At 35.0% G+C, this 12,875-nt stretch overlaps 1 protein-coding gene across 2 annotated transcripts in view; it reads left to right on the top strand.

Annotated features, from left to right (window-relative positions):
- Positions 1-758: 758 nt before the first annotated feature.
- The window catches only part of LOC137401761 (coiled-coil domain-containing protein 91-like), a 36,643-nt gene continuing 24,526 nt past the window's right edge, over positions 759-12,875 (top strand). For both annotated transcript variants that reach the window (XM_068088241.1, XM_068088242.1), the window contains exons 1-5: positions 759-831; positions 8,154-8,737; positions 9,577-9,630; positions 10,991-11,044; positions 11,991-12,047. In XM_068088241.1, coding sequence (XP_067944342.1) covers positions 8,164-8,737; positions 9,577-9,630; positions 10,991-11,044; positions 11,991-12,047 — 739 coding nt within the window. In that variant the 5' untranslated portion in view covers positions 759-831; positions 8,154-8,163. The remainder of the gene's footprint in view (positions 832-8,153; positions 8,738-9,576; positions 9,631-10,990; positions 11,045-11,990; positions 12,048-12,875) is intronic.

Below are 12,875 nucleotides of genomic sequence, written 5' to 3'. Positions count from 1 at the left end.
AAAGCTGGACGCATTCGCATGTGAGTTTCGCATGAAATCAGCTAAAACCTTTAGTTTCAATATGAAATAAAGTGTAGACAGGCGTAGCATGTACACTTACTACCAACTACACAAACATATAAACGCACATGTACATACACACATGCAAATACATACACATACACACGCACACATACACACACATGTACATACACACACGCTAACACGCACACACACAAATGCACACGCACCCGCTTAACCGCAATGAAGTTGTGCCAATCTTTAGGTTGAAACTTCTCGGCTGTCAGACCACCTCAACTGGCAAAAACAATCACAAATGATAGAAAAATACCAATACTATCTGATAACATGTACCAAAGTTTTGTGTAAGTTCATCTTTAACAAAGCAATGACATGCCAGGGCATGGTGCATGCAGCTATGAGCTACAGTAGTTATTTTTTAATCTCTAATAAGCGTATTAACATTTTAGCGATTATACGATGCATGCATTTTAGGTATTGGACAGTTTTGTTATAAAAGTACTATGAGGACTACTAACTTGTTAGTATGTTTGCGCCGATGTAGTAAGTTTTAGGTGATAAGGAACTACATGGCGTGCCAGATAGATTAACCGCCACAAAATTAAGCGTGTCGGAGACAGGTGATGATATACTGCCTATTAATTTATAGTCATAGCCGATTATCGTGAAAAGTTTACTTAATGTGATTGGCTAAAGTATTTTACTCAGAAAGCTAATAGTACTGCTAAATGTAACAGAGCTTACCGTGGAGTAGCAGCAGTCACACTCAATTACTAGACTAGTTTCTACTGAAAACAAACAGATCAACAGGTACACACATATGTCCTCGACTGTTTCTAGTATGTGATATACTGAATACTCATATAAATATTTTAAAGCATTAATTATATTGCCACTGATGGAAAATCAATCAGTTATTAAATATTGCATATTACTTGTTATGTTTTTTTGCAATCTAATTTTACAATTTCAATAATTCTAATTGCAATAGTTAGTATGGTGTATTGCATTTGAGTTTCAGCTTTACACGTCTCTATTCTGTTGATCTCTTTGCAACTAATAGACATCATAATCACACTTTTGATTGATCTGATTGATTTAACTGCGATTTCAGCAATCAAGTTTTATTTATTTCATTATTGATACGTCTTAGCAGTCAAATCACCTCAAACATCAAAATAATCACAAATGATAGAAAAATACTAAAAGTTTCTGGTAAAATTTAATAAATATTATATGCAAGCTCATCTTTAAAGAATATTATAGATCAATAAATAGTACATGTTTGACCGTTGAAAAGGTTTGTGTCTGTCTTTTATTGTTATACTTTCCTTTTACATTTTTGTATTCAAAGATTTTTGGAATTTTATGAATAAATACAAAACTGTAGCGTGTGGTTATTTCACCATTGTCTAAAGCAGCATGATTTACTTTAATAACAAATTAATATACACTGTATCTAAAAACATACAAAAATACATTGAAAAATACTGCAGTGCAAAGAACGGCGTAATAAAAAGCTAAAGTTGAATATTGGAACGAAGAGCTGGTCTAAAAAATTACAAGTAGTAAGAGATGTTAAGCATTGTCTGCATTTTTGAATATGCTAAATATTATTGATTCCAAATGTTTATGTTTTTCGTTGTCATCTCAGTTTAATGGTAGCCTCAAAATAAATTCTAACAAGCAAAGCTTGACTAGTTACAAAAAACGCACGCAAGTAATTTTAAAATTTTCTTTCGTTCGATTAGCAATAAAGGTTCAACTACTAAAAGTGGCAGCTGTCAGTTACCAGTAGCAGTCACTAGTTGACAGTTGTCGGTTACTTCAAGCAGCCACTAAGTGGCAGCTGTCAGTTACCAATAACCGTCACTAGTTGAAATTTTCCAGTTACTTCTAGCAGACACAAAGTGGCAGCTGTCAGTTACCAGTAGCAGACACTAAGTGGCAGCTGTCAGTTACCAGTAGCAGACACTAAGTGGCAGCTGTCAGTTACCAGTAGAAGACACTAAGTGGCCGCTGTCAGTTACCAGTAGCAGACACAAAGTGGCAGCTGTCAGTTACCAGTAACAGACACTAAGTGGCAGCTGTCAGTTACCAGTAGCAGACACTAAGTGACAGCTGTCAGTTACCAGTAGCAGACACTAAATGGCAGCTGTCAGTTACAGATAACCAGTTGCTAATTGAACAGTTGTCAAATTAAGTTGAGATTTAAAGATTCGACAAATGAAGTTTTGTACGGAGCAATGGTTGAGTAAAGCCTTTCTTCTTTATTCATCTTCTTTTTTATCTTGTAGTAGTTTACTAGCTCAGGCAATGCCTTTTCACAATACAATCCCGCTATTACGCCTAAGAGTTGGCTACACACTTGACTTGACAATACGCATTTTTGCCATAGCCAACATTTTTGTATGCGTTTTTAAATAAAATGAAATTTAAAAGAAATGATATTGATGCATCAGTGATTGGCTGACATAGTTGAATGCTAAAATCTTGATTCAAGTTTTTTCATTTGTATTGCATGCTGATTGGGTCCAAAGTTTGTTTACAAATGACAATAACAACAACAATTCCAGCCGTCATATAATTGTATACTTACTTGCATCATGACTAATAATAGAAAGCTGCCATATCTACCTCTTAGCTCATTTACATACCACTATAATGCTGACTCTCAGAGTTATCAGTTTTTCACCGCTGCCGTGGACCCAGATGTCAATGCATACTGTGAACTGCAACTCTAATTGTTCACTCACAAATGGCCATTTATGTATCTACATAAATGTATCTACAAGGATATTCTCACTGCTAAAATTTATACTTGAGACAAATTGGAGCGATTAAATGAATGTTCCAGATTATATTCTTGTAATTAAGTAGGCTAAAATACTTTTTTCTATTGTTCAACTTATCCCACGACCAAACATGAGCGAAGCGATTGGTTTGGGAGATTTATGATAAATGCACATGTCCACACAACATCCGAAAAATTATCCGTTAACGGCCATCACCAAACCCTTGTTACGAAATCTTATCAACAAATTTAACTATTTTTTAGTAAAGTCGTTTAAGTATAATAAAAATTCAAAACGCATATAAACCTATTTAAATATGTTACCAAGCCTTTGAAAGGTTATCGCAAATTCCTTAAACTAACCCATCTGATCGGATTATACACAAATAGACAGATTTATTTAGCCGAAAATCGTTATTAAAACTTGCTAATCCTCACTTTTATCAAAGTTAACACCGGAAATTGAAACACTGAGCGACAGAGAATAGAACGATTAAGTTGTGCGCATTTCACGAAAGAAATAACGTGCACATTTCACCAGTCTATAGCATTGCCGAAGGTTTCTGTAATTAACGTAGGAGTACTGAAATCATTTCATTTTTGCCGATTTCAAAGTAACTGACATTTTGGAAACTTTTGAGTACTTTGGAGTTTTAACTGATGTCCAACGCAGTGTAAGTGAAATAAATGACGATGATATTTTTTCTAACGGTTCTTATGAGATTATTACAATAATTAATTATAAATTTGGATGACTACAGAACGATGACTACGTAGTACAGATTTTATAAAAATCTATATAAATATTGCAACTTCGTGATATTGTTAGCTATAACGTCTTGAAATGTAAACAAAATTGTGCATTAGTTTTATATTATTACTATATTAAAAATATTGGTTATTCTAATAATGTCAGTGCATTTTACTTGTAATACTGGCCAATATTGCATTTCTCCTATTGCAGGGGGAGAGATAAAAACATATAATCTTTTTCTTTCATTATTGCTATTTGTTGTATATAATGACACCCACACCCAGGACATTACAGCCACCATTGCAGTTATCCTATTGCACTGCTGCAGTGCCATTTGACTGCTAATATTGATTTCTCAACCATCAGTACCCTTTCTTTTTTCCAATATCACTTTGGTTGTGGGCTGTATGACAGTGGAATTTCTAATGTAAGGGTTTTAAACTCTTGTTTACCTAACTGTTATCATTCTTGTTGTTTAGCATTCTCCAACATGTTCTTAAGTGTAGTAGCATTACCATATACAATGTATGTAATGAATCAATACTAGCTATTGCAATACTAGGGGTCAGGAAAGCTACTTGAAGTTGTTTAAAAAATACATGCATGTTTAAATTGAAACAGGCTTTAGTTAACCATAATAGTGGCTATAGAATGACTAATCTTTTTAAACCAGCTTCATCAATATTGTTTAAGTACAAATATTTTCCTTTGTGTTTTACAACTCTATCCATGCTATAAAACTCTTGGAAAAGGTAAAAGGTACTTGGGACCAAAACTATATCATGTTACGATAGCATTTGTAAGAGTTACTATTCAAATGTCTGCCTTTTTATGACCTGCAAAAAAAGCATTTAAGTTACATAAAAATAGCTACAATGCAGTAATTTGGGTCGAGAGAGTTATTCTCTCCAAATAGTACCCTCTACTGTTCTAGTTTAACTGATAACTGCGAGTGCTTCAAGGGGTTTATTAGGGCTGGTATTTTTAAGTCAACGACAATAAAGGATATTATGCTAAGCTCTCAATTTATAGTCTGCCATGTTGACTAAAGCCTGTTTTGTTTGCGTAAAATTTTAGATGTTTGCATTAGGAATAAGTTTGTGCTTTTTTTTGAGCTAATCGGATTTTTTCTCCTATTGTGTTTAAACCGTTCTTTTGTTTTGTTCCTTTTAATTTTTTTTATGACTTTTGATAAGACGTGATATGTTGTTACATCCAGGCTGTAAAAACTAATCAAATAAGACAATAATATAAAACTTATACTGTGGGTCTGCTTAGGTCTACAAAACAAAAATTATCTTAGATTATGTGCTTGTATGTAAAGTGCACTTCAGCCAATAATGATGACCTTCTAGACTAGCCTCTTCTGCAATAATTGATTTTATGCACTAGTTGAGATAGATTTACGTGAAGCGATAGACTAAGCTAATGTCTCACCAGACAATGCATCATATTATGACTGCTCATTAAGAATGCGAATACTGCGAGTGATTTAATAACATGTGAATTGTTTTTCCAAAAATATAATCATAGAAGGGAAGCTGTGCGACATACTTGAGGTAGTTGTACTGTTAGTCCTTACTTTTTAACAAACATAAATTATTGATTTTAATTTGACAAAAGTACAAAAAGATGGGAAAGTTGGGCATTTCTAGTATGCAGCAAGAACATGCAAAAGCGGCAAGGTTCGCCCTAGTTACTTCTAAACTGAACGGGCACCCCAGAGGCCTGCCCCAGCTAGCTCAGGAGTGCCCCAGCTAGACACAGCAGTTTCTCGGGGTGAAAGTGGTGCCGAGCCAATCAGAGCGCAGGCTCTACATCGACCTCATTTTACTAGCTATTTCCTTTGGGAAGCTAGAAAAGCGATTCACTTACTTCAAGATCGACATCAACTAGAGCATGAGTTTCCTGGACAATCAAATGCTCAACAGGCTTCCGCTAAGTGCACGAGATCTGCTCAAGGAAAATGACACTAATGGCTTTATGAATGACAAGACATGACTGCCAGTTTATCGAGTCTAACAATCAATGGTGCGACTCCGGGATGTAAATATCGATTACGTCTTTTTGGTAAGCCACATCAGTGAGAGCACCATCCAGACTCGAAGAAGGCCATCAGTTGTGACAGGGTTTGCCAAAAGCACGTGCAAGACTGCCAGCTATTTGGGCAACCCGCTGCCTCCAAAGTGATAGCCAGAGAAGTTGACTGAGGGCTGGCTGAGGCCACCTTGAAACCTTGCAATGCTGTTTGGAGAATTCTCAAGCAAACATTGGCAAACAGATGGTACAAATTCAGGGTACTGATTGAACCATAGCTATCATGTACTATGCCACTATTTACTATAGCCACCCCTGCTACTTCTCTCCACTCTCAAAGAGAGAGAAGCTGGCGAGAGACCAATTGGAGTTAGGGCGACTCAAACTCTGGCTACTGCTCGAAATCTTGCAATTTTTCAGCATAAGGTCAAACGAAGTGTTGGAGAAGTGCTGTTACTCATTGGCAGTACTAACACCCACATTATCTGATTTAGTCCGAGCTGGTGCAAGGATCTTCCTTTTTAAACCTGGAAATGTTGTTTCCGATTGTCAAATCTGCTAATAAGAACAAGCAGAGAAGACAAGAATAAAGCAGGACCAAACCATCAGCCAGCTGGCAATACTCGTACAGCAGTTGGCGAAACAGGTTCGGCAAGGACAAAAAGAAGAAGACAGACTTAAAGAGGCTACTGCAAAAAAACTATTCAATGCTGGGGTGAAGAGGTTAGGAGCATATTCACAAGAAGTCCTCTAACCAAAAACCAAGATCCAGGAAAATGGAGCGGGCCGCAACATTAGTGCTGACTACTAGTTGCACTGATGCCCTGAACCGATCTAACCCCAGCAACAAAGATTGTGACCTGCTGCGCAGAGACAACCTGCCAAGAGGAACTCTAGTTTAGTAGAGCTTGATGAGTAATAGAGAGATGACACCAAGGTCTGCCCGGACCCCCGCAAGCAAGATGGCGGCGAAAGAGCCTCTGGCTAGTTTTCTAGAATTGCTACAAGGCCGTAGAGAAGCTGGAGCCTAAATACCTAAAAAACGGCAAGGCAATAAAACATGATCAGAGCCAGAGCGAGTCACACTAGGCTACTTTGCTAAGGGTGCACTCAGAAACCAATTCGAAGGATCGTGACCGTTGCATGGCCGGAACCTTGCTTTGAAAGCAGCAAGGCCTGCTTGCCTTACGCCCTTCTTCCAGGTTGAACCAACACACCAGGAGCTTGTTTCATATGTGTCTCCACCATCAGCAAAGACACAGTTCCAGCAAAGCAAAACCGCTGCCAAGCGAAGTCACATCAGCAAAGACTAACGACGTATAATAACAAATACAAACAACACTAATGTTGTTATTATTCGCATTTCCACTGATGTAATAAGTATGTTCACATTTATTCTATTGCATCGCAAGCAGCTGATGTGTCTTAGTAGGTTAGTTTGCCTGTTTTAAGGCCTAGAGGTTCTGAGTTGAAATTCTGTGTGAGGTAGATTTTTCATTCCACAAACTGTATTGTTATAACTGGCTATACAAATGACAGACCAACAGACAAACAACAACATTTAGATTCATATGTATAAACTGGAGTTATTTAATAGCCAATGCTCCAGTAAGCAGTAGATTTCTTACCAATAAATGATCTCGTTAGTATTTTTATATTGCTAACAGCTTCAATCGCTTTTCAATTAAGACAATATGAACACTTATCTTTTGCAATATTTCTCTACAAAAAGTTCCTCGAATATAAACAGTTACTTTTTTTATAGACTTTTAATTTGTTTTCTATTTTTAATCAAGTTTTTATGCAATTTTGGAAAGTAATGGAATCTCAGCTAAACAATATACTTTCATCTGATCAAGTGAACTGTATGACTACTTTATCAGATATTGTATAATAAATGGTGTACAGAAGCAAAATACATGGTAAATGCTCAGAGCAGGGCTCCACTTTTATAGTTGTCAGATCGCTACTCTATCCTTATGGTTGAAATTTAACTAAGACAACGCACAAAGCCACTCTTTCATGATGCTTCTTAGAAACAGCTGGGCCAAGTAGTTAGGTTTTAAATAAGAAAGTTGAAATGATTTCTTCCAGCAAATCAACATTTCGTAAACAGCTTATAGTTTCCGAAAAATTACCAACAAAGCAAATCATTCATGTAGTTTGTGAAAGTAAGTGATGGGTTATAGAATAGAATTTAGATTTAAGAAAAAGTAATTTTTAATGACTCACAAGTAAATTCTGAGCAGAGTTGGTCAAAGCTAAGGTAAAAAAGTAAAATCAGTCATATATTAAAAGGTGCTAATTTCAGCTATGACTTTGTTGATAAAAACATGTCTATGCACTAATTATCTCTACTTCTAAGCATTATTTAGCCCCATCTTATTAACAGTAGGTTAGATTCTGTCAATCGCACATGTTGTCATATATGGGCTATATGGGCTTTAGGGCAGCAGTTTCAACAGAATTTGTTCAACAAACATTTGTGCAGTAATCAGACAATTTAGCTAATTTAAAGAGTCAACCGGAAAGATTATTTTGTTACAGGAAACTTGTAATGGCGTTCAATTACAGTCAAGAACTTGAAGAGCTCCTTCAGAGATATATTGATGAACAGGGGTCGGGTGAACGTATCAAACCACAACTACGACCATTGCTACAAAGAGTTTCTGCCGAATTCAGGCACCGGCAGTTTATGGAGATAAGAGGAGTGAAGCGTGGTTCATACATGATGACTGTCATGCATGAAGCCATTAGAACAAATGACTGTGAGACATTGAGGTGGATGATGGAGGGCTGGACTAGTAAGCAGATTTTTACCGCTACAATAGTGCGAGACAACAATGGAAGCACTGCTCTGCATAATGCTGCGTATTTCGGTCAAACACCTATTGTTAGGTTATTACTTGAACGACTCACATGGGATCAGAGATTTTCACTGGTTCAATCAAAAGATGGCTATGGAGAAACTGTTTTACATAGAGCAGTAGCTGGAATAAGCAAAGACACATCCCAGCTCATCTATGCCTCCCTTGAACCTGATCAACAGGCTAAAATTTTATTAGAAAAAAACAGGAACGGGCAATGTGTAAAAGATTTAGAGCATTATCAAGACTGCCTTCCTCCACAAGGTGATTAAGTAAAAACATCTTGTTTGAACTCACTTTTCCAGAAATTTACTTTTATTTGTAATATGGATATTTTAGTGGTTGCATCGATCAAGGTTTCTTCATTTTGATTAAAATCAACTAGTTAGTTTTTTGTTTATTTTACTATTTTAACGTGATGATACATCTACTTGCATAACTCAAAAAAGCTTGCTATAAACTGGCATAAAGTCAGTAAACCTTCTTGTTTCAGGTTTGTTTTACCTCTGTAGTTTAGTCAAACTAAACCATTATTTAGACTGAGGCTGTAGAGAGTTTTACTGTCGATTGTTTACTATTCGAAAGTTTTACTTTCAAACAGCAAACAATTTGCATTTTTGTTTTATTTGAAAAGTTGGATGTAATAATTTCAAATCTATCTATGTAACTTTGTATCTGTTTAAAAAAAACATAGAACTTTGATGTTTTATCAGTAAGTTTCATAATAATCCATAAAAATAATCCATAGAAATAAAATTTTGCTTGGTTCAAGTGTAAATGTGTCGCCTGAAACTCTTTGGAGCGCGATACAACAAACATAGAAAATAATAAAAGCATCATAATATTTTGTTTTATTATGAATTTATTATTATGCATATATTATTATTTATTTATTGTTGTTTATTTACTAAACTTATTTACTACGTTTTATTATTTAAACAATTTAGTTATTTAGTTAATAGACCAGACAGCAAAAACATATTTTTCTTGCAGTTGATGTGTAAACAAATTGAAAGCATGTTTTTAGAGCCTGGAAAATATTTTATCAATCATTTCATACCTGTTAGTTCTTCTATTGAAACATAAACTTATTTGTTTTGCAGTATGCAATCAGTGCTCAGCAAAGCTTGAAACAGAAAGCAAGCGTCTTATGGCAGGTAAGCAACGTGTCATGTCATAATGACATGTGACGACAGGTAAGTTAGAGTGCGGGAAAGATAGAGTCTACCATACGTAAAGATGTGTAAAGGCAGGCTGTTAGATAGTAAAATAGTTAAAGCTTGCTTGTCAGATTTACATGTCATGTCAATATGACATGTAAATATGCATTACATGCCATATTTACATGTCCCAAGTAAATATGGCATGTAATGGCAGGTGATTTGGAGGGCAGGAGTGTCTCGATTCTTGTGTCAGTATTACACTCTATGTAGAATGCCGCTCCAGCCTTTGCTGAGTTGGAACTCTTCAAAAATAAGCGTGTATGTTAAATACAGCTCCAAATTCTGCACTGTGCTTTACTGTAAGACCAACAGAGTTACAGTTGCCCCTTTTTTGACTAACTTCATCAATATTGTTCAACACTACCAAGTTTATTATGTACGGTAGAAACATTAGTTACAAAATTAATTTGTTCCAGAAGGAATTTCATAAGCAAAAGATTTTTCAGTGAGAAAGCATTTTGCCTTTTAAATGCCCTAATTTGTTTCAAGCCACCACAAAATTAAACATGAAATTTGTATAGTTTATAAAAAATAGTTAAAATCTAGATTAAATACATGTTGGAATCAAATCCCTGTGTAATAAATGTGAAAATTAAAAAAAAGAACGGATAAATAATGTATAAAAACTACAAATCATATGGTTGTTTAGCAAACATGGCAACTAGGAAAAAGCTGCAGAGGTGACTTGAAAGCTTTTGTCTTAGCGTGCTATCCTATGGGCACTTTAGGCACTTGTCTCAGCATGCCATTCTATGATCACTTTAGGCACTTGTCTCCGCATGCTATCCTGCGATCACTTTTAGCACTTGTCTCAGCATGCCATCTTATGGTCACTTTAGCCACTTGTCTCGCCACGCTATATTACCATTGCTCAAAGCACTTGTTCCATCATGATGTTTTACAACAACAAACATGTAAATATTATGCATCAAGCCCATGAAAAAAATTTTCCTCAAGAGTTTTATCTAAACCCGATATGCACTGGTAGTTTTTACATTCTCTACAATCTGCACTTGTCTAATGTGAGGCTGTTTACACAGTATAGATTTGAATAGCCATCAATTCATAAGTTTGGAATATTTCTGCATTTAATTATTAATGCAGAAATCGTTCACGCTATGTTGGAAAAATCTACTAGCTTCAACTAATTGCACAAATTTCATGACAGGGTTTAAATAGAACCGGGCACCTGCATAATGTAATTAGTGTATCATGAGTAGGGGTTAAAGCATTTTCATCAAAAGCAAAACCTTTAATCTAAGGACACATTTTTTTGCAGTTTTGTCTGTTACAGTAATGAACCAAAAACTGACCGCCCTGCAACAGAACAACAGTCAGCAGTTACAAGGTACTGTATCACTTCACTAAAGGCTGGTTCACACTATATCCCCGTATTCCAACATTGATGTCTCACTATTTGGGTGATGGTTGACGATAACAGTTTTGACACTATCACAAGCCCATCCGCATTTGCATTAGAGACGTGGTGTTCTCTTTTTTTCTAGCGAAAAAACTTCTTTGTTTTGAGTAACTGAAATCAAGTACTAGTTTTGCAGCAACGGTCATAAACAGAAACAACTAAATCATGCTGTCTGCGACCGCGGATTACTATGGCCAAAATGGTTCACACTTAAAAGACAGTCTTCGACGCTTGGCGACAGATCGGAAAAGTTTGACTGCTGCGAAGTTTCTTGACGTGTCCACGTTGCTTCGTTGATGCTATTGGTTTACAGTTCTAATAATTGATGATTAACTCTGAAAGAAAGATTCTGACATATGGTGATATAGTGTGAGCCAGCTCTAAAGTAAGGCACTGCCAAAAACTTTGTTCACAAAATGTTTTTGGTCAGCATGCTGCTCTTTAGCAATTTATTAAGTTACCTTAGACACACAAGTTACTAGATAATTAATCGGTTTTCAAATAAAAATTTTGGAAAAGTTTGAAAGGTCTTTAGTTTGATTTCATTCTATGATACCACGCTTTACCATGATAGTATTACTTAGTAGTATCTGATACTACTTCATAAGCAATCAGTATAGTATGTTGCAGCTTTTCTGATTGATTACATTCTTGAAACAGAATTATTCTATTTTTCTTTACTATTAAAAAAAAATTGGTCAAACTGAGAACAAAGTAGAAGCTCGCTCTATCTTTATGAAAAATTTTAATTTTAAAATTCTAACTCTAAGTTTTTGAATTATTTAGTGAGTGACTGAAGTAGATTTAGGACTTTCTGTAACATTGTTCGGAATCAACAACAAATGTTCAACTCTTACTTTGTATTTGTTTATAGCAGCGTTACAGCAACAGCAGGCATGTTTCGAAAAGACACTTATGATGCGAGAAAAAGGTGAGCAGTAAATTTGTTATTTTTAGCTAAAAAGCTAGAAAAAAGTTATGTCGAAGGTCTGATTTGAGGTTCTCATAACATGGTAAGGAAAGCTCTTGATTCTAAAGTTTAAGTTCTTATATTTATGTCTAACATATATGTATGACTCATACTAAACAATACAGTTGAGCAATAAGTCTTATATTTATGTCTAACAAATATGTATGACTCATACTAAACAATACAGTTGGGCAATAAGTCTTATATTTATGTCTAACAAATATGTATGACTCATACTAAACAATACAGTTGGGCAATAAGTCTTATATTTATGTCTAACAAATATGTATGACTCATACTAAACAATACAGTTGGGCAATAAGTCTTATATTTATGTCTAACAAATATGTATGACTCATACTAAACAATACAGTTGAGCAATAAGTCTTATATTTATGTCTAACAAATATGTATGACTCATACTAAACAATACAGTTGGGCAATAAGTCTTATATTTATGTCTAACAAATATGTATGACTCATACTAAACAATACAGTTGAGCAATAAGTCTTATATTTATGTCTAACAAATATGTATGACTCATACTAAACAATACAGTTGGGCAATAAGTTTAAGCTATATTTGAAGTATAATTACTTTAAAAATATCTGACAAATAAAAGATTTGTTGCTAATTATGTTCACAGCAATATAAAACTTTTGAAAATAATATTAAACCTTTATATAGTAGTTATATTAAATATTATATTTCAACTAATTAAAAACTAAGCATTTTAGCTTAACGAATACAGTGGTTAATCAATTTGCTGCACACGGGTGGTGATGGTT

Source organism: Watersipora subatra, chromosome 8 (genome assembly GCF_963576615.1).
Source record: "Watersipora subatra chromosome 8, tzWatSuba1.1, whole genome shotgun sequence".
Lineage (NCBI taxonomy): Eukaryota > Metazoa > Bryozoa > Gymnolaemata > Cheilostomatida > Watersiporidae > Watersipora > Watersipora subatra.
The sequence above is the reverse complement of the archived record's forward strand: the minus strand, read 5'-3'. Positions and strand labels throughout refer to the sequence as shown.